The 27978-nt window shown below is 41.0% G+C and overlaps 2 protein-coding genes across 5 annotated transcripts; both read left to right on the forward strand.

The window, feature by feature from the left end:
* Positions 1-972: 972 nt before the first annotated feature.
* Positions 973-27925, forward strand: LOC115578632 (H-2 class I histocompatibility antigen, L-D alpha chain-like). 3 transcript variants are annotated; one of them, XM_030411685.1, is made up of 11 exons: positions 973-1156; positions 5372-5644; positions 5828-6118; positions 6462-6746; positions 6946-7062; positions 7526-7549; positions 8446-8478; positions 8651-8683; positions 9169-9231; positions 10203-10247; positions 10559-12975. In XM_030411685.1, the coding sequence occupies exons 1-11, from the start codon at positions 1084-1086 to the stop codon at positions 10621-10623; spliced, it is 1302 nt and encodes a 433-aa protein (XP_030267545.1). In that variant the 5' UTR covers positions 973-1083; the 3' UTR covers positions 10624-12975. The 3 variants fall into 3 exon arrangements, with proteins under 3 accessions (XP_030267545.1, XP_030267547.1, XP_030267546.1); XM_030411686.1 differs by lacking the exon at positions 973-1156 and adding an exon at positions 2665-2873; XM_030411687.1 differs by lacking the exons at positions 8651-8683; positions 9169-9231; positions 10203-10247; positions 10559-12975 and adding exons at positions 26933-26959; positions 27544-27594; positions 27784-27925.
* Positions 20804-25824, forward strand: LOC115578635 (H-2 class I histocompatibility antigen, Q10 alpha chain-like). 2 transcript variants are annotated; one of them, XM_030411693.1, is made up of 6 exons: positions 20804-21114; positions 22661-22933; positions 23262-23552; positions 24084-24368; positions 25170-25326; positions 25787-25824. In XM_030411693.1, the coding sequence occupies exons 2-6, from the start codon at positions 22738-22740 to the stop codon at positions 25791-25793; spliced, it is 936 nt and encodes a 311-aa protein (XP_030267553.1). In that variant the 5' UTR covers positions 20804-21114; positions 22661-22737; the 3' UTR covers positions 25794-25824. The 2 variants fall into 2 exon arrangements, with proteins under 2 accessions (XP_030267553.1, XP_030267552.1); XM_030411692.1 differs by lacking the exon at positions 20804-21114 and adding an exon at positions 21842-21980.
* Positions 27926-27978: the final 53 nt, after the last annotated feature.

Below are 27978 nucleotides of genomic sequence, written 5' to 3' on the forward strand. Positions count from 1 at the left end.
TCCGTACAGCTCGTCCGGTGTGATCAAAGTCCCCAGAAGCCCTGAGATCACAAACTGATTGGAAAAGATTTGATGTGCGGTCAAGATGGTACACCCTCACACTTTTTAAATCTTCTTTGGGATCGCAGGGCTTCCAGAGACTTGGATTACGCTGGACGAGCTGTATGAAGCCTTTTAAAAACATCTCCGTGTGTTTTGTGGACGAGGAAACTTTCCGTCAGCATTGAGATGAGGAGACACGGAGTGAATGTACCTTGTTTTTGGACGAACTGTTCCTTTAAATCCTCCATGTTTGCCTCTGAGTCAGAGTACAACGAGAGTTGTATTTCTTAGTGGCTGAACGCACATAAAGACAGAATAAATGTTCAAAGCTTCTGTAAATGTTAAAGTGTCAAATCCAAAGTCTGACAGTGTAAAAATGAATGTACATAAATATATATGAAGCATTTGTAAATGTGTGAATTTGTTTGCTTGAATATAAGCAGTGGATAAAGAGCTGGAGGTGCAGACTGTAATAATAAACTCTCAACACAGATTTAGGGTCGCTGGTTTGATTATTTCATCAGACATGTCACTCGAAAACACCGATGGATTAAGTATTCAGACACTTTACTCAAGCAAAAGTACTAATATCACACTGTTAAAATACTCTGTTACAGATAAAACCTGCATTGAAAATCTAAGTAAAAGTATGTAAGTATAATCAGGAAAATGTGCTTCAAGCATTAAAATTAAAAAAACTCAATGCAGTAAAATGTCCTCTGTTACTGTTGTGATATTAAATATCATCATCAGAAGGTCATTAAGCTGCTCTTTATAGTTCTATACTTATTATATATGTATTTGGTACAAAAATAACAACACAATAAGGATGATTCATGAGTTAAAACAAGAAAAGAGGAACATGCTCACAGCTCACTTCCTGTTTACCTCCCTGTGCGCAAACCTCTGTCGGTGTTATCTGCCTAGCAACTAGCTCTGAATTATTTCATTGGTCGGTCTTGTGGGACAGCAGTTGAGCCGCACTCTTCTTTCGTCTCGAGCCTTTTCCCGTCTTAAATTACGTTTTGTCGTTTTTTAACCATGGGTCGAGCAACAAACTGGATTTTTTTGTTTCTGCCATTACTGTGGCTGAACTTGGTGGCGGCTAAAAGAGGTAAGTTAACTGTTGTGGGTGATTTGTGTGAAACGTCTCGTCTCTGTTTGACAGCAGCTAAGTTAGCTGTTAGCAGTTAGCAGTTAGCCAGCCGTTGGCTAACGCAGGTGAAAGTAACGGCTGATGTTTTTACATTCAGACGGTCGTGTTTTAGAGGACAGACGGTGTGTAACGTTACTTTCCAAACTGTTTCTGGCCTGTTCACTGTATATCACCTTTCAACATTTGACCTTTTAAAGGGGCCGTCCTAAACTGTTAGAAATACAGGTGTCAGGGTCCCCCCACCCCAACCTGTGAGCTCCAACTGGGATTTCAGAGTTAATTTCTAACTGAAAACCAGCTGATAGTCGTCGAAGTCTGTCTAAAATGTCTCATTTCAACTTGCTTAATATAGTTACAACATCAGTTCATAACAAACCACAAGACTGTGTAATATTTTTCAGTTTATCAAAAATGCACAGAGAGATCAAATATAAGTGAAGGCGTAATTAAAAAAAATGGATTTGGGATTATTGCTGAAAATCTTTGTGTCAAACACAAGTTTATGATACTTTGTTCAGCAAGATAATGTTATATCTCATTAGAATTTAGTGATTTAATCTAGTAGCTAGATGTAAAGAGCTAATGTTGGGCTATATATGAAGAGTCTTACTACACATTTACTACACACGTTTTGTATAAACTGATCAATGTACAAGTTGTAAAGTTAGAGTTAGTCTCTGTGTTTGCTGCCATGATGGTTAATGTCCCAGACAACTGTATGGTAACCACAGACCCTATTTCAGGCATTTAACCGAAAAAAACAAAACTATTTTAAAATACTAATTTCCTTGACTCAGACTTTTGAGTGCTAATTGGTTGTTGTTAGGACTAAAGACTACATCACACTGTATAAGCTGTAAACAAGAAGCTACCAGTGCATCAAATGTGTTTATCATTAGGCTTAATTCCTTCAGCTGAATGTTATTTAATGGTCATATTAATGTAATAAATTTAAGGTCTTTGGAATCTTATAATGTTGAAAATAAATATCCCCCCAAAAAACAAAAAACATACACATGGAAGCAACTTGAATTAAATGTACTTTATATTGATATTAATTCGAGTATGTCATGGTATTAAAATTAATATTGAAATGTTTCAGTACATTTGATAAGTTGCAGTTAGCCTGGCCTGTGTTAACCTGTTGTCTCACTGATGGACACAGGTGAGTTGGATGTTGTTGGTTTCACAGTCCGGACTTGACATGAACTTCATCACGTCAACAAACCACAAACAGAGGCGCTGCAGTCATGGTGCGTTCACTGACACGTGTCACGGTTAACTTTTAGAGTGAACATTTGTACCATTGCTCAACTGTCGATTGATATCAGAGTTGAAAGCGTCCATGGACTTATTTTAGTGACGTATCTGTCCTTACCATTAATATCAAACCTGGATTCATCAGTGAATAGAACTTTTTCCGGTCATCATCTGTTGAATACTTTTAGTTGCGACGTAAATTACGTAATTTACGAGCAGCCCTTGAATGCACCACGCAGAGCAGTTAGAATCAGGAAGCAGCAGTTGTGTTCAGCGGGCGGACACGCAGTCAGATCACCGTCCAACAGTCCGACAAAACTCGACATTAGAGCCGAGAAATAAGTCCTGTTCGAGGGGAAAATGAAGTTATTCGTCTTTTTCGTCCTTTTGTGGACGGCGGTGGCGGGAAAGAGGGGTAAGTTACAGTTTAGATACGTTAATGTGCGTCAGATTGAAAGCGAAAGTAAGACATGAAGTTGTGACGTCTTTAAAATTCGGCTTTGTGTCGAATATTTTACTGTAATGTTGTGACTGTGGACGGTTCAGGTGCTTATTTTTGGTAATGTTGCAGTTATTCTTAAGGCCTGGTTCAATGAAATCGACAAGAAGATTGTTATTTTAGTCTCTGTGTAAAACATGTTGTGTTTAAAATACCTTAAATCTAAAATAATTATATGACAGCTGAAAGTAAACGTTAAATATTTTCAGATGTATGTTCAAACGTAAAATGGTGAAAACCTTGTCCTAAAGCTTAAGGGGATGTCTAATATTAATGTACACATTTGGCAGATAACGTGGATAAAATTCAGGAAAGAACAGAGATGGTTTAAAAATGGTGTGTGGTGTCACAGCAGGTGTATCATTGACATCAGAGACAACATATGTGTGTATTTACTGTATTATTATCTATATTAAGAAAAAAAAAGGTCATAAGAAATATAAGATGGATCTACATTTCAGAAAAATGGTGAGCTCAGTGAATGTGCTGTAAAAATGAAATTTTGATAAATAAAAATGCCTTGTTGCTTTAGAGATCAAGGACTGGGTGAATTTGATGTTTTTGTAGAACTACAGTAACATTCTGAGGCTTCAGACCGAGCAGCTGGAGCTGAAACTGTCTGTTTGGCTTCACAGCGTCGTACAGGGCGCAAACGACTGCAGACATGTTTGAGTGTTTATTGCGCTTAAGATCTTTGGCATGATTTCCTGCCTTCACTGAGGTGGACAGACAACATATCTGAGATATCTCTGAGGCGTTGGCTCGCGAACAGAGTCAGACAATTAAAGTTATTTCCTTGTTCTCTTACTAGATCTTGGTGCTGATATGACACATTTGCCAATCACAAGCCTGCGTTTTATTACTACATAAATACTTTTGGCATAACTGCACTGCAACTTCTTGGTGCTTATTGGCAGATATGCAATTATACTAATAAAAATTGTGAAAAGCTTAAAGGGGCACTATGCAGTTTTGGAGAAGAAATTCAAACTGAGAATTTTAGTATTTACAATATTAATGAGATAATACAAACTCTTTACCGTAAGTGAATAAACAAGCTGTTCTCAGAGGAAAATAAGGCTATGAAACACAGTTTAAAGCTAGAAAGGTGGCAGGGTCCGCCGCGTGTAAACAAAGTAAAACAGTATGAATCAACAGTATGATGTCCTTTAAGGTCAGTTTGTTAGTTTGTCAGTCACTGAAGATCTGTCTCTTCTGGTTTCTTCCCCAAAGCTACAGAGTGCTGCTATAAACTCTCTCTGAACTCACGTGGTGTTACAGGAAATCTAACCAGAAACATACTTCTGTTTTAGTCTGTACCGCAGCCTGACTGTGTGAACACGTTTCACTTGTGCTTCAGCTGGTAGCCACGGCCGAGTTGTTTTAGGTTTCTGTTTTACTGCAGTCTTCATTTATGTACGTCTGAGCTGATACAACTTTGGTGAGGCACTGTGGCCGAACTGATGGAGAACTGAAGCTGCTGATTATTCCTGAAACAATGTTGGATAATTGCAACTTCTCACTGATGATAATTTGTGGTTTTATGTGACAGTAAACTAAACATCTTTGATCTTTGATAGTGAATCTAGGCAGAATCTAGCAGCCATGTCGTCACTCAAAGCCAGAGTTCTTACCATTTGTTGATTTCAGCTCAGCCTTCACCAGTCTCACCCATGAAGCTGATTGGAGAACAAGAGTACCCACCGCCTCACCAACAGACTACAGAGCAGCTACATCTCTGTATTTTTTTCTCACTTGATTGTATAACGACAAGAAAAATGTACATTGAGTCTTAAACAACGTAAGGTGGAGGCGGCTGTGGCTCAGTGGATAGAGCGGGTCGTCTAGTGATCGTAAGTCTAGTCTGATCTAGTGATCACCAGTTCGAATCCCGGCTCCCCCTAGTTGCATGAACCCCAAATTGCTCCTGATGAGCAGTTGGCACCTTGCATGGCAGCCTCCGTCATCAGTGTATGAATGTGTGTGTGATTGGGTGAATGTGGCATGTGTTGTACAGCGCTTTGAGCTGTCGTTAGACTGGAAAAGCGCTATAAAAAATGCAGACCATTTACCATTTAAGAGTCTAGACTGAACCCAGAACCAGAGTTCTTGCGGCAGATATAGAAGTCCTGCGTATCTGTTCCGGAGGGCTCCGGACTGCCGGAGCTGGGACGGAGTGGATACGCAGCGCAGCGGATCTGGTGGGGATTGACACATTGACTAAAGTGAAACGTATTTGCTCCGCTGGCGTGGCGGAGACGCAACGCAGCGGAGACGTATCCAGTGGAAATTGGGGGTTGGTCTGTTCATTCCAAAAAATAAATGCCCAACACATCTCCACCGTGCTGCCAGAGCTTTAATCTGTCAGATCTGATGGTTCTTATCGGTCTAATGAATATCTGTTTGACTTTCAGAGACACATTCCCTCCATTACATCTACACCGCCCTCTCCCAAGATCTCGGACTCCCGGGCATCCACAAGTTCACAGCCATGGGCATGCTGGACAACAGGATGATTGACTACTTTGACAGCGAAAATAAAACGAAAGTTCCCAAACAGACCTGGATGAAGGACCGACTGGATCCAGAATACTGGGTCAAAGGCACACAGTCCCGCCAGAGCAAGCAGCAGTGGTTCGAAGTCAACATCAACATCCTGAAGGATCGTATGAGACAGAACGGCACAGGTAAGATCCATGAAACCTGAAGAACCGAACTGTGTAGATTTTTTTCTTATATGTTACTCAGTGACTCTGACACAGGCTGGAAACTTCAACCACAGAGGGGATGCTTCTTTCAGATTTATCTCAGCTCACTGTGTTGTTGTTTGTCCTTTACTTCACCGCCTGGTCTTTCCTCTCTGGTTACAGATCTCCACGTTCTTCAGTGGATGCATGGCTGTGAGGGCGAAGTGCAGGAAGACGGCACGATGAAGTTCTACCGTGGCATGGATAGATACAACTATGACGGAACCGACTTCCTGTCCTTCGACGACGCTCACTCAGTCTGGGTCGCCCCAATCAAAGCAGCAGAAGAGACCAAGAGGAAGTGGGATGATGTCCCTGTCCTGAAGGATTACACCAAAGGCTACCTGGAGAATGAGTGTATGCAGTGGCTGAACAAGTTCTGGAGTTACGGGATGACTCAGCTCAAAACAGCCTGTATGTATTACTGAAGGCCTTTTCTGTGTTTTTAATGTCATCAATATAAGAGATAATAATAGTATATTATTATTGAATCTGAATAAATAAGTCCTCAAAATGACCTCACAGAAACTCTGCTATGTATGTAATCTGACTACAAATCTCTGTGGGAGCCGGTTCCTTGTGTACATATGAACCAAGATCTTTAATGTAAACGGACAAAAAGAGCTGAAGTGATGAAAGGAAGTGTGTGTCACAGCAGTGTTTCATATTTACCAGTTTGTGTTTGTAGTTGTTAAATCCTCGGTACAAACAGAATCGTATGTTTGCTCAAATATTAAGTTACTGTTTGTGTCTCCAGCTCCACCTGAGGTGTACGTGTTTGCGCGGGACACCAACGTCGAGTCAATCATCCGTTTGACGTGCCTGGCGACAGGTTTCTACCCCCAAGACATCATCATGTGGATCAAACGGGACGGCCGCAAACTGTATAGAGACGACGGACTGGAGAGCTCGGGCGTTCGACCGAATGAAGACGACACCTTCCAGAGACGAGACAGTGTGGAGATCTTAAGGAAGGACAAGTCCAAATACACCTGTGAAGTCATTCATGAAGCATCCAGTGTGTATGTGACGAGGGAGTGGGGTAAGAATCTGTTTCTTGTTCTAACTTGTTTCTCATTTTGTTTTTAGTTTTCACAGTTTTACAGAAAGCTGTTTGTGACATTTTATGTCATCACATTTCATATTTACTCCTCAGCATCTACATTTTCATTCCAAACATCAACTTGAAATTTGAACGTATGAATATTGAACTAACACAGAGATCTTTTTCTGTGTTTTAGAAAACTCAGGTTCTGGCTCAGGAGGACCCATCATTGGTGCGGCAGCCGGAGGGGTTGTGGTCCTGGTCCTGGTAATCGCTGTGGTGCTGGGGGTCTTATACTGGACAGGCATCATTGGTAAGTGAAATATATTTGCATTGTCTTCTCTGGACGACAAACAGAGCAGTGGAGTGGAAGTGAAAGTTCTCTGATTAATGAACGGCTGTGTGTCCCTTTAAAAATCAGTTATTATGAGAATTCAGCTTCATAGAAACATTTAATCAACATGTCGACATCAAAATCATTAATATGTAATAATGAACATCCCAGATGAGTGATTCTGTACTACAGTGTTCAATGTGGTGCATTTACACCAATTACAGATCACCTGATGATTCAGTGTGGTGGTTGTTTTAAAGGTGTGTTATTATCTTATGATGACTTGATGAGGTGTTCAGAGGTCACACTGCAGAACAGTCCTGTTAATTATTAAGAGACGGACGTGATTCTGTTCACTGAAGTCAAAGATCTCTGAGATCAAAACTCTAAATCACTTCATCCATCATCCATCACACGTGTTAACATTCTGTTTCTTTTACAGGAGGTGGACGTAAGGGATCCTCAGGTAACTACTTTATTTCTCTTAAAGTCAGCTGTCAGTCCTTCTACCTGTCCAGCTGATCCTGAGGTGTTGTTTGAGTTCTCACACCTGGATTCTCAGAATACATGAATTACTGTAACAGGACTCCAATGAATCTGTTAAAGAATTAGAATCTCTCCTCTCAGCAGAGCTGTTAACAGAACATTCAGGTAGCAGCAGGTTCGTCAGTGGATTTTTGACTTTCACCTGTTTTAATGACGCTCATATCAGCTGCCACTGATTAACTGAGTGAGTCACATGATGACAAAACAGAAGGAGAATTGGGAGGCTGTTTTCCAGCAGGAAGTTCGCTGAAGACTCGGCTGGGAGTGCTGACCTCATTAAATATGGGGAATTTATTTTCTATCAAAGTCTAAAAGACATGTGAATTAAAGTTTTTAGCTCTAAATTCCGTCACATAAACAGAAGGAGCTGATGACTCTCGCTGTCGGGGACAGACGCTGTTTTCAGTGTGAAAATGTGAAGAACAGTCAGTAGGACAGACGAGATAACAGCCACTTTTCCACATATTCAGTATTTTTTCCTTATAAGTTGCCAAAGACACGACCTGCAACCACATTACTGCTGTTTGGTCCTGTAACGTTGCTTTGTGAGTTAAAGTTCAGGACGTTTCTCTTTTGTTTGATGAGTGAAGGATCTGTTTATCTGTCAAACTGAACACCATCAGACCGTCACACTCCGGTCCACTCTGAAGTCTCGTCTCTGTTACAACCTCTGAACCAAACTGTCCCCGTTCCACCTCTGCAGCTTTCATACAGACCAGAGGTGGAACAACAGCACCGTATATGTATATTATATAAGAGTGAATGTTTGAATGCTTGTGTTGTTTCACTCTGCTGCTTCCTCTGTTTTCTTTACAGAGACTTTGAACAGCAATTCAACTCGCAGCTCCAGTAAGTATTTTTTTCAACTGATTTAATAATTGTGAACAACAGTGTCTTTCTCTTTACCTTCATCCTGCTCAGGCTGGAACCTCTGGACAGTAACTTCACATAGACTTTAACAAAGTTAAATCTGAATGGATCAAAATTGTTTGTGTGAGTTAAACTTTGTCTTTGTTAACAGCTGACCCAGCTGAAGTTAAAATTCCACTGAATGGTAAGTGTTTTATTTCTCCTCTGTAGATTCTGTTAAAGGTAGAAGTCTTAATTCTGAATATTTCTATAGTTATTGTGCTGATGATTAATATTATATATGTGATATGTAACAACTGTGGTTCAGATGGAGGATTTGTTCCACTGTTTAATGTGATGTTGACGAGCCTCAAACAGTCTGAAGATAAAGTGATAAAAACAGATTGTGATAAACATGTGCACTCTGTAGAGAATAAATGTTACTGAGAAGAGAAAAACTTCATTACATTTACATTTAGTGCATTTAGCACTTTTATCCAAAGCCACTTACAATAAACACATTAGTCACAAAAAGAAATAACAACATATCACCATTGATAAAGTAACAATCTTCACTGACTGATTTTTTTCTGTCTAAACAAACTAAATGAACAAACTGTCTTTGTCTTCATGACTGAATAAACAAACTGACCTTATGGGCCCTAATACTGTGTGTTTGTGTGTGTGTAGGAAACAACAGCAACAACAACGCTAGCCTGGCAACTGTAGCAGCAGATAACATGAGTGACAAAGGTAAGCGTTCTACGAGCTACCAGCAGGAGGAGACAGAGAGGAGGAGCTGCAGTCACTGATAGTTTCAGGAATGTTTTCTTTATTTGACATTTTTGTTAATTTGTCAAAAGAATTATGCTTTGATTTAGATTAAAAATCGTATTTAGGTCGCTGGTATCTATGATATTATTGTTGAGGAGTTAAAGGTTGTGTAAGAGTTAAAGTGATTAAGTGTTATTGAGTTTAACATTATTGTTTTTTTCTGAGCGGCATCAAAACAAAACATGCAGCGTTAATCCTCTCGGTGCACAGCCAGCACTTTTCTGCTGTGTGGCTTGTTTTAATAAAGGGGGGCTGTTGGGTGATGGTGGAGGTATGCACTCTACTGACTCCTTTTCACCCAAAGTGAACCGAGTGCTGGTTCAACCTGTGAACCTTCTAAGAACCAGTTTGGTTCAGCACAGACATGAGAGCCTCTGTAGTCACATCATTCAGTCACTCCTCCGAGCATAGTGAGGAACAACGATGGTGGACTTCATCGACTCTTTACTGGTGTTGATTCTGGTTTAGATTGAACACGTTGGTTTCTCCGTGGTCACGATGACCCAGCCCCTGACGTAAGCAGTTCTTTGTTCTTAGACTTGGACAACTTTATTAATCCTTTTGGGGGGTTCCCTTGGGGAAATTCAAGACCAGGAACGTGTTGGTGCTGCTCCGGTTCTGTGGCTGTTTAAACACAAAGAACTGGTTCCAGAGTGGACACCTGCATCAAACCAGCACCTGAGCCCCCTCAGCCGAAAAGGAGTTTGAGTGCGTTTCTAGTGTGCCTCTGTAGAAGCAGCTCTTGATCTCTAACAGCACGTTTCATCTTCAGTTTCCACTGAATGAAAGATTAATCGACAGTAGCACAGAAATCACAGATAGAATGTTTACATTTTACTACACACACATACACAGTATACATATCTAAATTAACTTTCTCTTCTTCTCAGGGTCTCAGGGTTCTGGCAGCAGCAGCGGTGACTCTGGTGTGATCGGTAAGTATCTTTCTGGAAAAGACTTTTGTAAATGTTCTTGGCTGCTGCATGACGGCAGCTTTGTGAATACTTTCGAAAGCTGATGAACCAGATCAGAAAGTATTTTCTGCATTTTTTTCTTTTTTAACCTGGGATTTATAATAAATATCCCAGTTATAATTTTACTGATTGTGTTTGTTTCTTCCAAGTCTTTTGTGTCACCACGAATACAAACTGCAAAGAAAATTCATGAAAAAGCAAAGAGCAGATCAGCTTCTTATGTTTTAGTATCCACTGTATGTCAAGAATAACACGTGTGTTCATCTCTGCAGCCAATGGACAAGATGGACGAACCCCCAGCCCCGAGGCCGTCAATCTCCTGCCGCAGGAGGTCTGAAGAGTCTGCGGATGATTTTCATCAGAGACACTCAAATTTACCAAGACGCCAACTGAGTTGATTTGAGATAGAAATTTAAAAGGACGTTGAAAATCAACACAAAGAATATGAAGCTCAAAAATGTCTCAACGTCCACTTTAGAATAATTTTTTTTTTTCAAAGTTCATAGTGAAATTCTGTCAAACTCAATCAAATTATATCAAATCTTCCCCCAAACGTGCCGTCATTATTTTAATTTGTACGTTCCTAATATTGTAATAATGACGGTCCGTCTTTTCGATCGCTGCATCCAAAGTGTCAGAAGTCCCCAGATGGAGGATTCTCATCATATCGTGTGACGTGAGCCAGCCTGATTTTTATGTGTTCTGGTTTTAAGACTAGTTCATGTGGTCGTAGGAAACTGTTTTATTTGATACGTAATTAGACAGGACAGTTCAGAGAAAGGAGACAGACTAAGCTAATGGGCACTCCAGAGCAGCGTTTTTTAATCTTTATCGCACTGTCATCTTTCTTTTTCAGTCTTCTTCCTCTTCAAAAAACAAACTCAAACCAAATGCTGGAAAAGCAAAATTCCAATAATGATTTGGATGTCGATTACTAAATCTACGGCAGGATTAGTTATTTTAAAAGGGAATCAACATGATCCACACGGTCCTGTGGGCAGCACTGAAGGTCAGAAATGTGTGAACAGACGTACGTGATCCTACATCAGATGAAGATTCAGGAAAGTGATTAAAAATGAATTCACATGGTCACGCTTTAAAGAGAGAAATCAGAAAATGATTGGGTGGTAGAGATGTTTAATGTTGGCTTCACTCCGAGCATAAACCTGGATCTGTACAAACGGAGCTGTTGGTGGAAATGTTTGTACCAACTTTAAAACAGTCGTTCAGATTTGACTTAAGTCGATAACAGCTTGATTATAGATGAGAAGAGTAGAAGAAGAAGAGTGAAAATGAAACGTGTTGAATGTTTGTGAGCTTCTGGTGCTTCAGTCAGGATGGATGTGACTGTTTCTGCACCGGCCGATACCAATAAGATTATTTTTACATTTTTGTATCTTAAAAATGATTTTCTGACCTGTGGTTGATGCAGAACTGAGAGCAAGAACAGCTCAGATGTTGTGAGGAACGATGGATGATTCAATATTTCTTTGTTCTTGTTCCTGGTCGATCGCAAACCAACTTCTAAGTCACTTTTATCAGGGTTTGTAAATAGATTGTAGCAGTCTGGCTTCATATTATCAGCTCTATGTATCAGCTTTGATTTCACTGACCACTGATATATATTTCCTAATATCAGCCGATAAATATAATGCATCAGAAGAATTTCATTTTGTGTAAGAGCCCTTCACAAAAGTCCTGCAAACGGAAGGAATCAAATTAAAGAACAGAAACAAACATGCATCAAAAGAAATGTTAGAAGAAAAAAATAAAGATTAAAGTGGAAGTTTGAAGAACATAATTGATGCCTTGATACTCGGTCTCAAGCTCATCTGCACTGATTACTTATCACTACTTACTGACTGCGTTTAAACAGGGAAACATTTGGAAAGAAACTTACAGTTTGCAGTCGTGTAGAACGACTGACGAGATCTGTAGTAAAAACTCTGAATGATGAAGCAGCAGGAAGTGAGTGACAGGCAGAGGTCATTTATGTGCCATGATTTTATGAAGTGCTGCTTTTATTCAAACGATATTCTGTTTTTTTGTACATTTTTTCCTTTTTAAATGAGCTTTTAACATTTGAGATGTTTGTTATAAAATTAAAGGCCTTTAAATCAGCAAATAACATCACCATGAAATAATGAATACTGTTTGCAAAAGAAGGAAATAAGTCTCACTGTATAGTTTATCCTCTTGGATTTTCTAAATATAATCCATACTTTCATCATTCATGAAATATTTTTAAGAATATTACATTTATTTTAAATGTTTTAACTCAAGTTTTGTCCTTTTAACATTTATAGCTACATGTATTACAGAATTGTTATTCAGGTGTCACTGAGTTGAATTTGGGGGTTTACTTTGTTTCTCTGTGATAAAATGTTCCCTCCTGTATGATTGTATTGATGATTATTCTCTTACTGTGTAATTTGCTCACAGATAACATGGATTGGAAGACTGGAGTGACAAATATCTGATATTTGAAGCTTCTGTCTAAAAAGTTAGAATTTGTCTGAGTATTAAATATTGCTGTGAATCCATGTGCCAGTTTATGAAAGATAAAGTAATGTTGATATTTTCTCCTGTCAGTCTTTTGATTGTTCTTCTCTTTTTTTGGGTGATTTTGTTTGAATTGTGTGAAATCAAAGATGCACTTGTTCAATAAATAAAGTAAAATATTCTGAAATGTTGTTGGATTGAAGTGTTTGAGAAGAGATTCTCCAGCTCTGAGAGAAAGACATCTGACTGTGGCGGCTGATTTTACACCAACTGGTCCTTTAAAGGGCCAATAAAACCTGTAAAACGCACCAAGAAGTTACTGAAGCTTTTTAGTTTGTGACTAAACTGTGAGAAAAGAGGAAGTGATTTTTTCTGTTTTTATAGTTTCTCTCTTTCATAATGCGTTACTGCTTCACTTTGTAGCCACGACTATTTCTTTGTTGATATTATTTCTTTAAGCATCTGATATTAAATGTACTTCAGCAGGGCCGTTTGGTGCTTTTTACTGGGGTGGTCAAGATGGGACACAAAGCCAGTGTCGGGTGGCCGTGACATAGTGAAGTTTAATCTCACGTACGAGCCGACCGTGGTTGAGGTTTAAAGAATAGATTGTCTGTGTGTAAATGTGGGGTTTACTGTGTATTAGCAAATAACATACACTTTGGGCAAAAATGGACCAACCTTTTTAAATTATATCATGTATGAGAGTCCACAACAACTTCAGGTAACTGTTCATGAATCTGGACAAAACAGAACTTGACATACCATGAAATCTGAGCCATCAACAGGCTGGAGGTTCTGCCACACACACACACACACTCACACATTCATACATACATATGTACATAAATAGATAGATACGTGTGTGTATTTATGTATTATGCACATTTTATTATTGTTCTTCTGTATTTTTTCAACTGTTTTACCTATTGTTCTTGGGTAGTGATGTTTCAGACAGTTGTAATTGTATGAATAGAATGACAATCAACTTGAATGTGAGCGTACATGATAAATTCAAACTATCCAAGCACCTCCCACCTGACTGGACCGGGCCTGTTCACTGCTGCTGTACCGAGGCTGCTGACTGGACCGGGCCTTTCACTGTTGCTGTACCGAGGCTGCTGACTGGACCGGGCCTGTTCACTGCTGCTGTACCGAGGCCGCTGACTGGACCGGGCCTGTTCACTGCTGCTGTACCGAGGCTGCTGACTGGACCGGGCCTGTTCACTGCTGCTGTACCGAGGCTGCTGACTGGACCGGGCCTGTTCACTGTTGCTGTACCGAGGCTGCTGACTGGACCGGGCCTGTTCACTGCTGCTGTACCGAGGCTGCTGACTGGACCGGGCCTGTTCACTGCTGCTGTACCGAGGCCGCTGACTGGACCGGGCCTGTTCACTGCTGCTGTACCGAGGCTGCTGACTGGACCGGGCCTTTCACTGCTGCTGTACCGAGGCTGCTGACTGGACCGGGCCTGTTCACTGCTGCTGTACCGAGGCTGCTGACTGGACCGGGCCTTTCACTGCTGCTGTACCGAGGCTGCTGACTGGACCGGGCCTGTTCACTGCTGCTGTACCGAGGCTGCTGACTGGACCGGGCCTTTCACTGCTGCTGTACCGAGGCCGCTGACTGGACCGGGCCTTTCACTGCTGCTGTACCGAGGCTGCTGACTGGACCGGGCCTGTTCACTGCTGCTGTACCGAGGCTGCTGACTGGACCGGGCCTGTTCACTGCTGCTGTACCGAGGCTGCTGACTGGACCGGGCCTTTCACTGCTGCTGTACCGAGGCTGCTGACTGGACCGGGCCTTTCACTGCTGCTGTACCGAGGCTGCTGACTGGACCGGGCCTGTTCACTGCTGCTGTACCGAGGCCGCTGACTGGACCGGGCCTTTCACTGCTGCTGTACCGAGGCTGCTGACTGGACCGGGCCTGTTCACTGCTGCTGTACCGATGCCGCTGACTGGACCGGGCCTGTTCACTGCTGCTGTACCGAGGCCGCTGACTGGACCGGGCCTTTCACTGCTGCTGTACCGAGGCTGCTGACTGGACCGGGCCTGTTCACTGCTGCTGTACCGAGGTCGCTGACTGGACCGGGCCTTTCACTGCTGCTGTACCGAGGCTGCTGACTGGACCGGGCCTGTTTACTGCTGCTGTACCGAGGCCGCTGACTGGACCGGGCCTGTTCACTGCTGCTGTACCGAGGCTGCTGACTGGACCGGGCCTGTTCACTGCTGCTGTACCGAGGCCGCTGACTGGACCGGGCCTTTCACTGCTGCTGTACCGACGCTGCTGACTGGACCGGGCCTGTTCACTGCTGCTGTACCGACGCTGCTGACTGGACCGGGCCTGTTCACTGCTGCTGTACCGAGGTCGCTGACTGGACCGGGCCTGTTCACTGCTGCTGTACCGATGCCGCTGACTGGACCGGGCCTGTTCACTGCTGCTGGTAGAAGCTGTAATTCAATCAATCAATCAGTCAGTTCACTTTGAAGTAACAGCTATAACTACAAACATCAAGCAGGATCATTGTCAGATTGGGTTAGAATGAGTGTGTTCAGGTGTTCATGGGGCTCTGAACCCCTTAAATAACAGCTTTGACTCCATTAAAATGCCTAAAAGAATGAAGTTGTCAACAATGTGCCCAATTATGTTTATTTATATCTACAAATGTTTATTTTTACATAAAAAGTCTTTAAACAGCCCTTAAATCACAGAGCAAATAAATAAATCCCAGCTTGTTCTTGTGTTATAGCTCCTTAAATCCAGACCGTCTCACTATATTTCACACACTGGTTGGTCAAAAATATAACAATAGCTCTACTGAACACACACATCTGCAAATAACACCCTCAGTCTTCAGTCCAGAAAGCAGCTGTTCATATTTCATGGCGGTATGCAAATAAAAATAAAACAAACGCTGACGTTAAATGTTTAACTTGGTTTGCAGGCTGCTGAGCTGCAGTGTAGTTCATCTTTTAGCTGCTACTCATTCAGAGGGAACTACGACATAACTAAACATTAATAAAGGGATAGTTCTGGTTTTTTGAAGTGGGGTCATATAAAGTACATATCTATAGTCGATCTGTTCCCTACCGTAATCACCGATCAGCGCAGCCTCAGTTTGGAGCAGCAGAGAGCCGCTCCTGCACAGACGCTCAGCTTTGTACTGCAGTGAACGGGTCCAGAGAAAAAGAGAAATTAACCACCTAAATTTTTTTTACATCAGTTCAAGTGTATGTTGTATAGGTAAAATTCACACCGCTTTATATCACTGTCAGACCGCGCTTTCTTTTGGCACTACATTTTCTCAACCACAGAACCTCCGTATCCCTACGCATGAGCGTAACTGGGCAACAGCTGATCTGCGAGCGGCGGAACACAGCGCGAGGCCCAGCTGCTGGACGAGAGGTTTACTTTAGATAAAAACGAAACTTAACTCTCCGTATCCTTCCGCATTAGCGTTCATGCGTAGGGATACGGAGGTTCTGCGGTTGAGAAAATGTAGTGCCAAAAGAAAGCGCGGTCTGACGGTGATGTAAAGCGGTATGAATTTTACCTATACAACGTACACTTGAACTGATGTAAAGTTTTTAGGTGAGCCTTGTTTTAGGTGGTTAATTTCACTTTTTCTCTGGACCCGTTCACTGCAGTACAAAGCTGAGCGGCTCTCTGCTGCTCCAAACTGAGGCTGCGCTGATCGGTGATTACGGTAGGAAACAGATCGACTACAGATATGTACTTTATATGACCCCACTTCAAAAAACCCGAACTATCCCTTTAAATTACCTCTCAGATTTATAGATAAACAGATTTCAGCGTTTTTATCCAGCAGTTGACGTCACTGTGACCGTCCTCCTGTTTCATTAACGACCGGACCGGACTTAACAGGACCGGACTGGACCAGCAGCAGGTGCAGATGCTCATCTCTCATGGCTCACCTATCAGACCTGCATGGCCAAACGTCCACTGACCAGAAATCAGCTCTCACAGCCTCAGTACGTCCATTACTTAAGGTGACCAGATTTCTGAAATGAAAATCGGGGACACTTTCAGCGCAGTGGTCAAAATTCAAATGTTATCATTATGAAATAAATAGCAGGGGCAATCACATGTTAATGTATCTAAATTTTAATGTGTAACTTTAATGTGTATTAAAGCAAATGAGTAGCCAATAAGAAGTTTCAGTAGTCCAGGTAGTAGTAGTTTGGTAGTATTATAATTAAAGAATAAATGTCTAAATGCCTGGATCCGTGAACGCAGCTGGTTCAGCAGGTCCACCACAGTCCTCTCCCTCAGCAGCCTCAGCCTCTGTGGTCTGGGTGGAATAACAGCAGAGGAGAACATGAGCAAATCTGAACAGATGCAATAGTAGGTCAAGTTTGTTTCTTAACAAAGAAACCTTTGGCGACAGATGCATATGAATGGAAATTCCTCTTGGATTTTTTCAGTAAAATGGCATTTGCGTATTTTTGACAGAGCCATCTTCCTGTCTGCCTGTCTTCCCTCACCTTGTCTCACTTCTTATACTCTTAAATTTCTTCTCCTAAAGTGCTTTTCTTTTCTTAACCCTCCTTTCTTCTCTCCTTACTCTCTTTACTTTACCTTTTCACATCACTCCTTTACTCTCTCCTGCCTTTACTCAGTTTGCTTCCTCTTACACTCTTCTGCTCTTTTCCTAGTCTTCTCTCTCCCTCACTCATTACTCTTACTTTACACTGTCTTATTCTACAACAGAGCAAAATTAAATCATACTATTGTCACCTCATGATTATCTAATCACACATTCAAACTTTACCAACACCAGCGACAGTTTGGCATTAGCATTGTGGCTTCAGTTCAGGTCTTCAATTCTGATAAACAGACGCACTGTACTATAATCATCCTTATTTTACCTCACCTAACCTACACACAGCCAAGTCTAGTTCAAACTCACAAAATAAATGGGTTCATACACAACTTACCATAAAATACCAAATAATAGCCGGAGCGTTTATTTGTTTCAGTCACGAGTTTTCGTCTGCATATTTTACGACCGAAAGTTTGAATTTCAAGTCGTACTTTTTATTTATTTTTTACCTTAACACGGTCGCCTATCTCTGTCTTCCGCAAGCAAAAGTAAACAACTCTGCCGTGTATTCTGTTTCCGGGTACCGCGACGTAACGTTAGTTTAACTGACTACCGTAATAACTGGAGTATGCGTCTGTGTGCAACTTTTTTTTTTTTTTTTTTATCTCCCATTCAAATCGGGGACATTTTCGGGGACGGTTTTAACCAGGGACAGGGCGGCCTAATCCGGGACGTCTGGTCACCCTACCATTACTGTGTTAGATAAAAATGTCAAACTGGCCCTAAATCAGCTGATCAGCTGTCATCATTGATTGACAGCATTTCTCTTGTTTCTTGTGTTGACGACCACCTCAGGCCACCGCAGAACAGAACCGCCATCACTAACAAGTACAATGTGTTGAAAACTGCTTATAAGTGATAACTTTGACACTGGATGCTTTAAAGATACACTGTGCTGTATACTGCAAAGTTTAATATAAAAACAGATGATGTTCAGCATTAGTGTAACATAACTCAATTATCAGGCTTGGGGAGTAACGGACTACATGTAACGGCGTTACGTAATTAGGATACAAAAAAACAGTAACTGTATTCCGTTACAGTTACAGGAAAGAAAGCCGTAATCAGATTACAGATACATCTGGAAAAAAATTGGGATTATTAGTTGGATTACAATTAAAATATATGATGATGAATGATGAATAAATGTGAATGAATTACTTGCCAATGCGGCAATGCCATATGCACGCGCGCACACATTACTACAGTTCACTACAAGTCAGTCACAACGACGCTCTGCTCTCAGGTGAAGCCAGGCGGCTCATTATGGACTCGAGCACTAGAGAAAAAAATGCTTTCACTGCGTGGAAATTTCGCCATTACTTAGTTTCTAAAGAAGTAAGAGGGAACAACATCACTGTACAGTGCAAGCTATGCCTCCCAGCTGTGCACACACTGCCATCGTCCAAGGACTCCACATCTAATTTAAAGAAACATCTAATGGTAAGCGAAACTGCGAACGTTAGCTAGCTACACAGAAATCCTGTGAGCTAAAGTTAACATTAGTTAGCCTGCTAACCAGACTGTCATTGTAACAACTACAACTGCTGTTGCTGCTACTAGGTACTACTACTGGGTCTGTGGGTGGTGCTGCTGGTGACCGGGATGGTACGTGTTTAGGTTTTTGGTAGTTTTGAAGGCTCGTTTTGGTTCGCTCCCGTTTGCCCTGTTAAAATAAAGACATTACATTGTTAATACAAACTCAATACTTCCTGTGTCCGTCTCAAATTAAAAGTCCTCTAACATAAATAGCTCAGTAGGCTTTTATTGTGAAACATTTGCACGGACTTCATCGTGGAAATCTTGTTGACTTGCGAGGGCCCCATAGACACTTAAAATGTAGCTACTGCCACCTTGTGAGGCTTGTACGTTACAAAATTGCCTGAAACACCTGCAGTGACTGAAATGGGTCACTAACACTTTAGATCACAACAAGGTATTAAAATAGCATGATTATATTAGGAAATTGTATGGGTAATTTTGGGGGACAAATAAGTGACACACTAGAAATAGGCCTAGTAGTCACAATAACACTAATAATAATTGTTACTATTACTGTTATTATTATTATTATTATTATTATTATTACTATTATTGTAATATGTGATGTAATTCTTGAATACAGCAGAATAGTTAGTAGTCAATGAATAAAACTGAATAAATCTAACATACCCTACAATTAATCACATTTTTAATTTGCTTTATGTGTTCCTCAGAGGAAGTCTTTATTTGCATTTGTATTGAGGTAATCCAAAAGTAACTTAAAGTAATCAAGTTACATTACTTTAATATTGTGGTACTTGGATTACGTTACTGAGTACATTTAACAGGTAATTGGTAACTGTATCGGACTACATTTTTAAAGTAACCCTCCCAACCCTGTCAATTATATAGTATAGATATTTGCTTCAGATCTATTTTGCTTGGTGACCTGAGGAGTTTTGTCTTTGCAGAGCAGTTCTGAAATATTTTGGAGCCGCGGACCAGGAAGCAGCACGTCCGCCTTCAGCACCACCGGACCAGGATGTTTAAGTTTAAAAATGTTTTACAATTTAAAATAAATACTTTTTAGGAACACTGCATCAGTTTCATGTATTGACCTATAGAGGATCAACATTGTATACTTTGTATTATCATGTTCTATCAGTTCAGCTTGTTTGGTTGGGTCAATTTAATATGTTTGATTTTAATTTGAGAGAGATTTCCACGACTCTAACCTGTTTTCCTCTTAAAATATTATAGATTGTTGCATCTTTGTGGATTACCTAAAAGGGTTAGGAATCTATCCATCGTAGTTTGACAAAATAGGGCCCCCAAACAAACAGAAACGGCCCTGTACTTAAGTGTAGAAAGTATTAAATGATACATATATTTCCATGTTTGTATACACTGTATACTAGGTATTGACTGATAATGGACTTGGTCAATGATTAGATCTGAAGTGTTGATTAAATAGATTGAATAAAAATTAGCTCCCTTGGCTCTGATGTAGCCTGCAAGTAACTAGTAATACAAATTATTTAATAAATGTAGTCTAGGTAAAGTATTTGTCTCTAAAATGTAGAGAAGTGGAAGTATAAAGTAGCAGCAGTTGAATGTCTGGCTGGTGGAACACGGACACGGACTCCTGATTCTGAATTTTACTTGATTCTATATTATAAGTGTATTTTATCTGTATTTTCTGACTTTTAATTTATTTATATGAACCTTCTTTTTATTTATTTATTTTTTTGTTCAGGCCTTTTTCGTTGTCACACGCATATTACGGCATGACGTCACTAGGTGGCGTCAGATCGCTACGTTTTCGAATCCTCTCGGCGGTTTAACGGCGGAGCGTCTCCATCAGATATACTGTGTGTGTGTGTGTGTGTGTGTGTGTGTGTGTGTGTGTGTGTGTGTGTGTGTGTGTGTGTGTGTGTGTGTGTGTGTGTGAGCAGAACCACCGGGAGACGTCTGAGAGCGTCTGTCTCCGGTGTCTCCGCCGTTTTTCCCGGTGCTAACAACTCTCCGGTAAGCTAACAGCTAACAGTTCGCCTGCTAGCTTGAGTGAGAGCGTTACCATGGTGACGCTCCGCGGTACAGGCAGCGGGCCGCCGCAGCAGCAGAGGCCGGCCAGGAGCTCCCAGTCCCCGGCGCGGGCTCCACCAGACACCCGGAGCAGGAGCACCGTCATCCGGCCGGAGAAACCTGAGCTGTCCGCTGTGAGTCGAGAGTGTTTTCTGTTTTAACTGTCAGGTCGTTTAACGCTCTCATGTGTCCTCACAGCAACAGCTTCATTCATTTAACTGCTTAAAAGTGACTCACATGTAGTTTATCATCACTGTGGAGAGAAAAAATAGGAATGAAGTCACTAAGAGAGGTTAAATCATTAAATCACTGTGATCTTAAATATATTTAATATATTATCTTTAGACATGTTTCAACTTAACTTGTTAAAAATGAAATACTATATGTACACTTTTAATATAACTACTTTTCTTATTTTGTTTGTTATTTTAAGTAAACTTTACAATAACTGGAATATTATCCTACATATTTCGTTATATGTCCCGTCAATGCAGTGAAGTAAACTTGATCAATACATTTGATAAGTTGCAGTCAGCCTGGATTAACTTCCTCACAGCAACAAACCACAAACAGAGAAGCTGCAGTCATGGTGCGTTCACTGACACATGTCGCAGTTAACTTTTAGACTGAACATTTGTACCAGTGCTCAACAGTTGATTCACATCAGAATTGAAAGTGTCCATCGACTTATTTTAGTGTCGTATCTGTCACTATCATAAATATCAAACCTGGATTCATCAGTGAATAGAACTTTTTCCAGTCATCAACTGTTGAATACTTTTATTTATGGCGTGACTTCTGTAATTACGAGCAGCCCTTGAATGCACCGCACTGCAGTTGGAAGCAGGAAGCAGCCGCTTTGCACGGGGAGCTGGTACGGAATCAGCTCACCATCCAATAAAACTCGACATTAGAAATGAGAAATAAGTCCTGTTCGAGGGGGAAATGAAGTTAATCGTCTTTTTCGTCCTTTTGTGGACAGCGGTGGCGGGAAGTAGGGGTAAGTTACAGTTTAGACTCGTTAATGTGTCAGGTTGAAAACGAAAGTAACATGCAGATCGGATGTCTGTAAAAATGCTTTGACCCTCTGACCCAGGACTTCTTCCTGCTTGTTTCACAAAACATCCTACAAAGCATCAGGATTTTGTTGTTTGTTTGTTTGTTTTCATTGATGTGAATTTCAGATATACAGTAGATGTTGATGATGAAGGTTCTCAGTCATCCAATCAGGGTAAATCAAAGTTCTGTATTGCAGTCATCTGGGCTTGTTTTAGTTCCTTAAAGACGTTTCACTTCATCCAGAATGCTTCCTCAGTTCTAACTCGGGGGGTTGCAGGCTTTTACACTCTGTCTGTGACTGTAATTACAGAATGTGGGCGTTTCAGTGTCATTTGGGTCACTTATGGGTCGTTGACCCAACAGGCCTTCATGTGGGTTTCTAAGTCTAGGTGAGCTCAGGGGGAAATATTGCATGTACTATTTGGATTCTTAAGGGATCTTTTAATCCAGTTGATTTAAAAAATAAAAAATAAAAATGGTGTCAGAGCTTCGAAGCCAGAGTTCTCAGTCTGTTTATTCCAGTAAATGCCCAACACATCTCCACTGTGCTGCCAGAGCTTTAATATGTCAGATCTGATGGTTTTTATCTGTCTGATAAATATCTGTCTGTGTGACTTTCAGAGACACATTCCCTCCATTACATCTACACGGGCCTCTCCAGAGATCTCGGACTCCCGGGCATCCACAAGTTCACAGCCATGGGTTTGCTGGACAACAGGATGATTGACTACTTTGACAGCAAAACTAAAGAGAAAGTTCCCAAACAGACCTGGATGAGACAGCGACTGGATCCAGAATACTGGGTCAAAGGCACACAGTCCCGCCAGAGCAAGCAGCAGTGGTTCGAAGTCAACATCAACATCCTGAAGGATCGTATGAGACAGAACGACACAGGTAAGATCCATGAAACGTGAAGAAGCGAACCGCTTTTTAGTTAATCAATAATTATTTACAAGTTGCAGTGTAGCAGAGTAGAGGTGAGAATCTTCACTGGCCTCATGATTCGATTATGATTCAGCTGTCAACAATTCGAGAGCAAAACAATCATGTCCAATTTTACTTTTTTCTTTTCAAAATTGAAACCTGTTTTATCCAAACCCTCAAGAATCAGCATGTTGTTGTATAATGTTTCATTAGAAAACCACAAATATTCAGATTTATCTCAGCTCACTGTCTTGTTTGTCCTTTACTTCACCGCCTGGTCTTTCCTCTCTGGTTACAGATCTCCATGTTCTTCAGTGGATGGTTGGCTGTGAGGGTGAAATGCAGGAAGACGGCACGATGAAGTTCTATCGTGGCATGGATAGATACAACTACGATGGAACCGACTTCCTGTCCTTCGACAACTTCCACTCAGTCTGGGTCGCCCCAACCCAAGCAGCAGAAGAGACCAAGAGGAAGTGGGATCATGACACTGACCTGAATGATAAAATTAAACGCTACGTGGAGAATGAGTGTATGCAGTGGCTGAACAAGTTCTGGAGTTACGGGATGACTCAGCTCAACACAGCCTGTATGTATTACTGAAGGCCTTTTCTGTGTTTTTAATGTCATTAATACAGTACTAATAATGGTAGCACCAGTAATCTAATTACTGCTGTGCCACTTGTTAAGATATGAAACATGAAACTAACTGGACATAAAACTGTTTGGATTTTATAACATCTGTTTTTTATTTGTTTTGTTTGACAGACGACTGAAACAAATAATTTCTCTCAGCATGTAAAAATGTCTTTCAGCTCCAGTTGTGGCAACATTTCCATCAATTCTGATCAAGGTTTGATCATATTTGATCAAATTTAACTTCTACAGCTTAGATTATGGGTTAGGCTAATTTGTCCTCATTGAATTTGCCTGAATGTAACATTTGGCTCATGTCATCACCCACATCGTCCTTCCTCTGATGTCCAGATGTCAAATAAAAAACAGATAGTAAACAACAACAGATCAGTGTCCATCATACAGCGGTGGTTGTTAAGAAATCGTTGTCACAGAGGCCAATCGTATGTTTGGTCAAATATTAAGCTACTGTTTGTGTCTCCAGCTCCACCTGAGGTGTACGTGTTTGCGCGGGACACCAACATCGAGTCAAACATCCGTTTGACGTGCCTGGCGACAGGTTTCTACCCCCAAGACATCATCATGTGGATCAAACGGGACGGCCGCAAACTGTATAGAGAGGACGGACTGGAGAGCTCGGGCGTTCGACCGAATGAAGACGACACGTTCCAGAGACGAGACAGTGTGGAGATCTTAAGGAAGGACAAGTCCAGATACACCTGTGAAGTCATTCATGAAGCATCCAGTGTGTATGTGATGAAGGAGTGGGGTAAGAATCTGTTTCTTGTTTTTACTTGTTTCTCTTTTTTTTTTTTAGTTTTCACAGTTTTGTAGAAAGCTGCTCGTGACACGTGTCAAATTAAATAACACGTAAAGGTTCTTCACCACATTGAAGCCTCAACTGGGGTCACCTTGAATGATCAGTTAGTTTTGTTTACACTTTCAGAGATGAGAGTCGCACAGCAGCCAATCACATGAGCTGGCGATCAGACTATGACTGAAGCTGTAGTGTCGTGTGTTAATCACTCAGTTTTCTTTGTGCACCAGTTTGAAACACATCCATGGATGCTGACGATCACTGTAGGACCTGCATGTTTAACCAACTAACAGACTGAAACCACAAAGAAATCCTTTATTATCCATTTATTAAGAACCCTTTAAAAGCGTCATATCAATAATTTATATAATGTATAAATTCCTTCTTCTCCAGGAGATTATTGTCTAAACATTTGCCTTCATAGAAGAGGAGGCTGGATGAATCGTGTGTTCTTGTCACAGAAGAATAATCAGAAACAATATTCACTAGTTAGAAGATAGTTTGAACTTGAAGAAGGTGAAGGATCATTTCTCAGACATGTCACAGTTTCCTCTCAGACACTTTAACATCCTCTTTGTCTGATCCATGTTTGTTCACAAGTTTCTCACCAGCACAAAGAACTCGATTCATGTTATTTTATGTCATCACATTTCAGATTTACTCCTCAGCATCTACATTTTCATTACAAACATCAACTTGAAATATGAACTAATGAATATTGAACTAACACAGAGATCTTTTTCTGTGTTTTAGAAAACTCAGGTTCTGGCTCAGTAAATACCAGTGGTGAGGGAGTCGTAGGGTCCCCTGGTCCCAGCCCCAGTCCCGGTCCTGGTCCCGGTCCTGGTCTCGGTCCTGGTCCTGGTAATCGCTGTGGTGCTGGGGGTCTTATACAAGAAAGGCATCATTGGTAAGTGAAATATATTTGCATTGTCTTCTCTGGACAACAAACAGAGCAGTGCAGTGGAAGTGAAAGTTCTCTGATTAATGAACGGCTGTGTCCCTTAAAAATCAGTTATTATGAGAATTCAGCTTCATAGAAACATTTTATCAACATGTCGACTTCAAAATCATTAATATGTAATAATAAACATCCCAGATGAGTGATTCTGTACTACAGTGTTCAATGTGGTGCATTTACACCAATTACAGATCACCTGATGATTCAGTGTGGTGGTTGTTTTAAAGGTGTGTTATTATTTTATGATGACTTGATGAGGTGTTCAGAGGTCACACTGCAGAACAGTCCTGTTAATTATCAAGAGACGGACGTGATTCTGTTCACTGAAGTCAAAGATCTCTGAGATCAAAACTCTAAATCACTTCATCCATCATCAATCACACATGTTAACTTTCTGTTTCTTTTACAGGATGTAAAAAGGATAAGGGATCCAAAGGAGGTGAACGTAACGGATCCTCAGGTAACTACTTTATTTCTCTTAAAGTCAGCTGTCAGTCCTTCTCCCTGTCCAGCTGATCCTGAGGTGTTGTTTGAGGTCTCACACCTGGATTGTCAGAATATGTGAATTACTAAAACAGGACTCGAACGAATCTGTTAAAGAATTAGAATCTCTCCTCTCAGCAGAGCTGTTAACAGAACATTCAGGCATCAGCAGGTTACTGCCGTTTGGTCTTGTAACGCTGCTTTGTGGGTTGCAGTGTGGGACATTTCTCTTTTATTTGTTTGTAACGAGGAGCGAGTGTCCGTGGTGTCGTGAAGACACATGTAGAAACCACTGTGCAGCGTTAATCCTCTCAGTGCACAGCCAGCACTTTTCTGCTGTGTGGCTTGTTTGAATAAAGGGGGGCTGTTGGGTCATGGTGGAGGTATGCACTCTACTGATACTCCTTTTCACCCAAAGTGAACCAAGTGCTGCTTCAACCTGTGAACCTTCTAAGAACAGTTTGGTTCAGCACAGACATGAGAGCCTCTGTAGTCACATCATTCAGTCACTCCTCCGAGCATAGTGAGGAACAACGATGGTGGACTTCATCGACTCTTTACTGGTGTTGATTCTGGTTTAGATTGAACACACGACTGGTCCTCGGACCACTGCTGCTATGATGAGTGGAAATAGTTAAAGTCTTTTGTTTATTCTATTGTTGATACATCAGAACACGCTACACTCACTCTGGTTTTTAAAAATGGAGGTCATAAGTGTTTTTGGTTGCTCCATGGTCACGATGACCCCCCAGACCCTGATGTTAGTGGTTCTTTGTTCTAGACCAGCAAAGTGTTGTTGCCGCTCCAGAACCAGTTCTCCTGGCTGAGAACAAGTTCTGTGGCTGTTGAAACACAAAGACCTGGTTCCAGAGTGGAAACCAGCTACAAACTGCCTCGGTCGAAAAGGAGTTTTAGTGCATTTCTAGAGTTCCTCTGCAGAAGCAGCTCCTGATCTCTAACAGCACGTTTCATCTTCAGTTTCCACTGAATGAAAGATTAATCGAAAGTTGAAAGTTAAATCTGAATGGATCAAAATTGTTTGTGTGATTTTAAACTTTGTCTTTCTTAACAGCTGACCCTGCTGGCATTCCACTGAATGGTAAGTGTTTTATTTCTCCTCTGTAGATTCTGTTAAAGGTAGAAGTCTTAATTCTGAACATTTCTGTAGTTATTGTGCTGATGATTAATATTATATATGTAATATGTAACAACTCTGGTTCAGATGGAGGATTTGTTCCACTGTTTAATGTGATGTTGACGGGCCTCAAACAGTCTGAAGATAAAGTGATAAACACAGATTGTGATAAACATGTGCACTCTGTAGAGAATAAATGTTACTGAGAGGAGAAAATCTTCATTACATTTACATTTAGTGCATTTAGCAGAAGCTTTAGTCCAAAGCTACTAACAATAAACACATTAGTCAAAGAAAGAAATAACAACATATCACCATTGATAAAGTAACAATCTTCACTGACTGATGTTTTTCTGTCTAAACAAACTAAATGAACAAACTGTCTTTGTCTTCATGACTGAATAAACAAACTGACCTGAGAAGGTTTGTTTTATTACCTCATTAATATTGTCAATATTAAAATTCTGACTTTGAATTTCTTCTCTAAAACTACAGAGTGCCACTTTAACATTATGGGTTCCTAATATTGTGTGTTTGTGTGTGTGTAGTCAAGCACAACGGTCTGGCAACTGGAACAGGAGATAACACGAGTGACGAGGGTAAGTGTTCTACAAGCTACCAGCAGGAGGAGACAGTGAGGAGGAGCTGCAGTCACTGAGGAATTTGTCTTTATTTGACATTTTTGTTAATTGGTCAAAAGATTTATGCTTTGATTTAGATTAAAAGTCATATTTAGGTGACTACTGTGCACTGTATGTCAAGAATAACACTTGTGTTCATCTCTGCAGCCAATAATGGAACAAACCGCGGTCCAGAGGCTGACATTCTCCTGCTGCAGAAAGGCAACAAGCATCGACGAACAAGTTCCATGTAGCGTAAGAACTCTTCACAAAAGTCCTACAAAGAGATGGAAACTGATCCAAAAAATGTGGAAAGAAGAATTGGTGAGGCATCTGGTTATGGCGGTGTTACACTGTGGTGTG

The sequence above is a fragment of the Sparus aurata genome, chromosome 3, assembly GCF_900880675.1.
Source record: "Sparus aurata chromosome 3, fSpaAur1.1, whole genome shotgun sequence".
NCBI lineage: Eukaryota > Metazoa > Chordata > Actinopteri > Spariformes > Sparidae > Sparus > Sparus aurata.

Bases quoted from the DNA above. Each gene is read 5' to 3' on its own strand.
- LOC115578632 (XM_030411685.1), top strand. From the start codon at position 1,084: ATGGGTCGAGCAACAAACTGGATTTTTTTGTTTCTGCCATTACTGTGG. The intron at 5,645-5,827 runs GTAAGATCCATG...CTCTGGTTACAG, and splicing joins TATGAGACAGAACGGCACAG to ATCTCCACGTTCTTCAGTGG. The intron at 6,119-6,461 runs GTATGTATTACT...TTGTGTCTCCAG, and splicing joins GACTCAGCTCAAAACAGCCT to CTCCACCTGAGGTGTACGTG.
- LOC115578635 (XM_030411692.1), top strand. From the start codon at position 21,926: ATGAAGTTAATCGTCTTTTTCGTCCTTTTGTGGACAGCGGTGGCGGGA. The intron at 21,981-22,660 runs GTAAGTTACAGT...TGTGACTTTCAG, and splicing joins AGCGGTGGCGGGAAGTAGGG to AGACACATTCCCTCCATTAC. The intron at 24,369-25,169 runs GTAAGAATCTGT...TCTGTGTTTTAG, and splicing joins GTATGTGATGAAGGAGTGGG to AAAACTCAGGTTCTGGCTCA.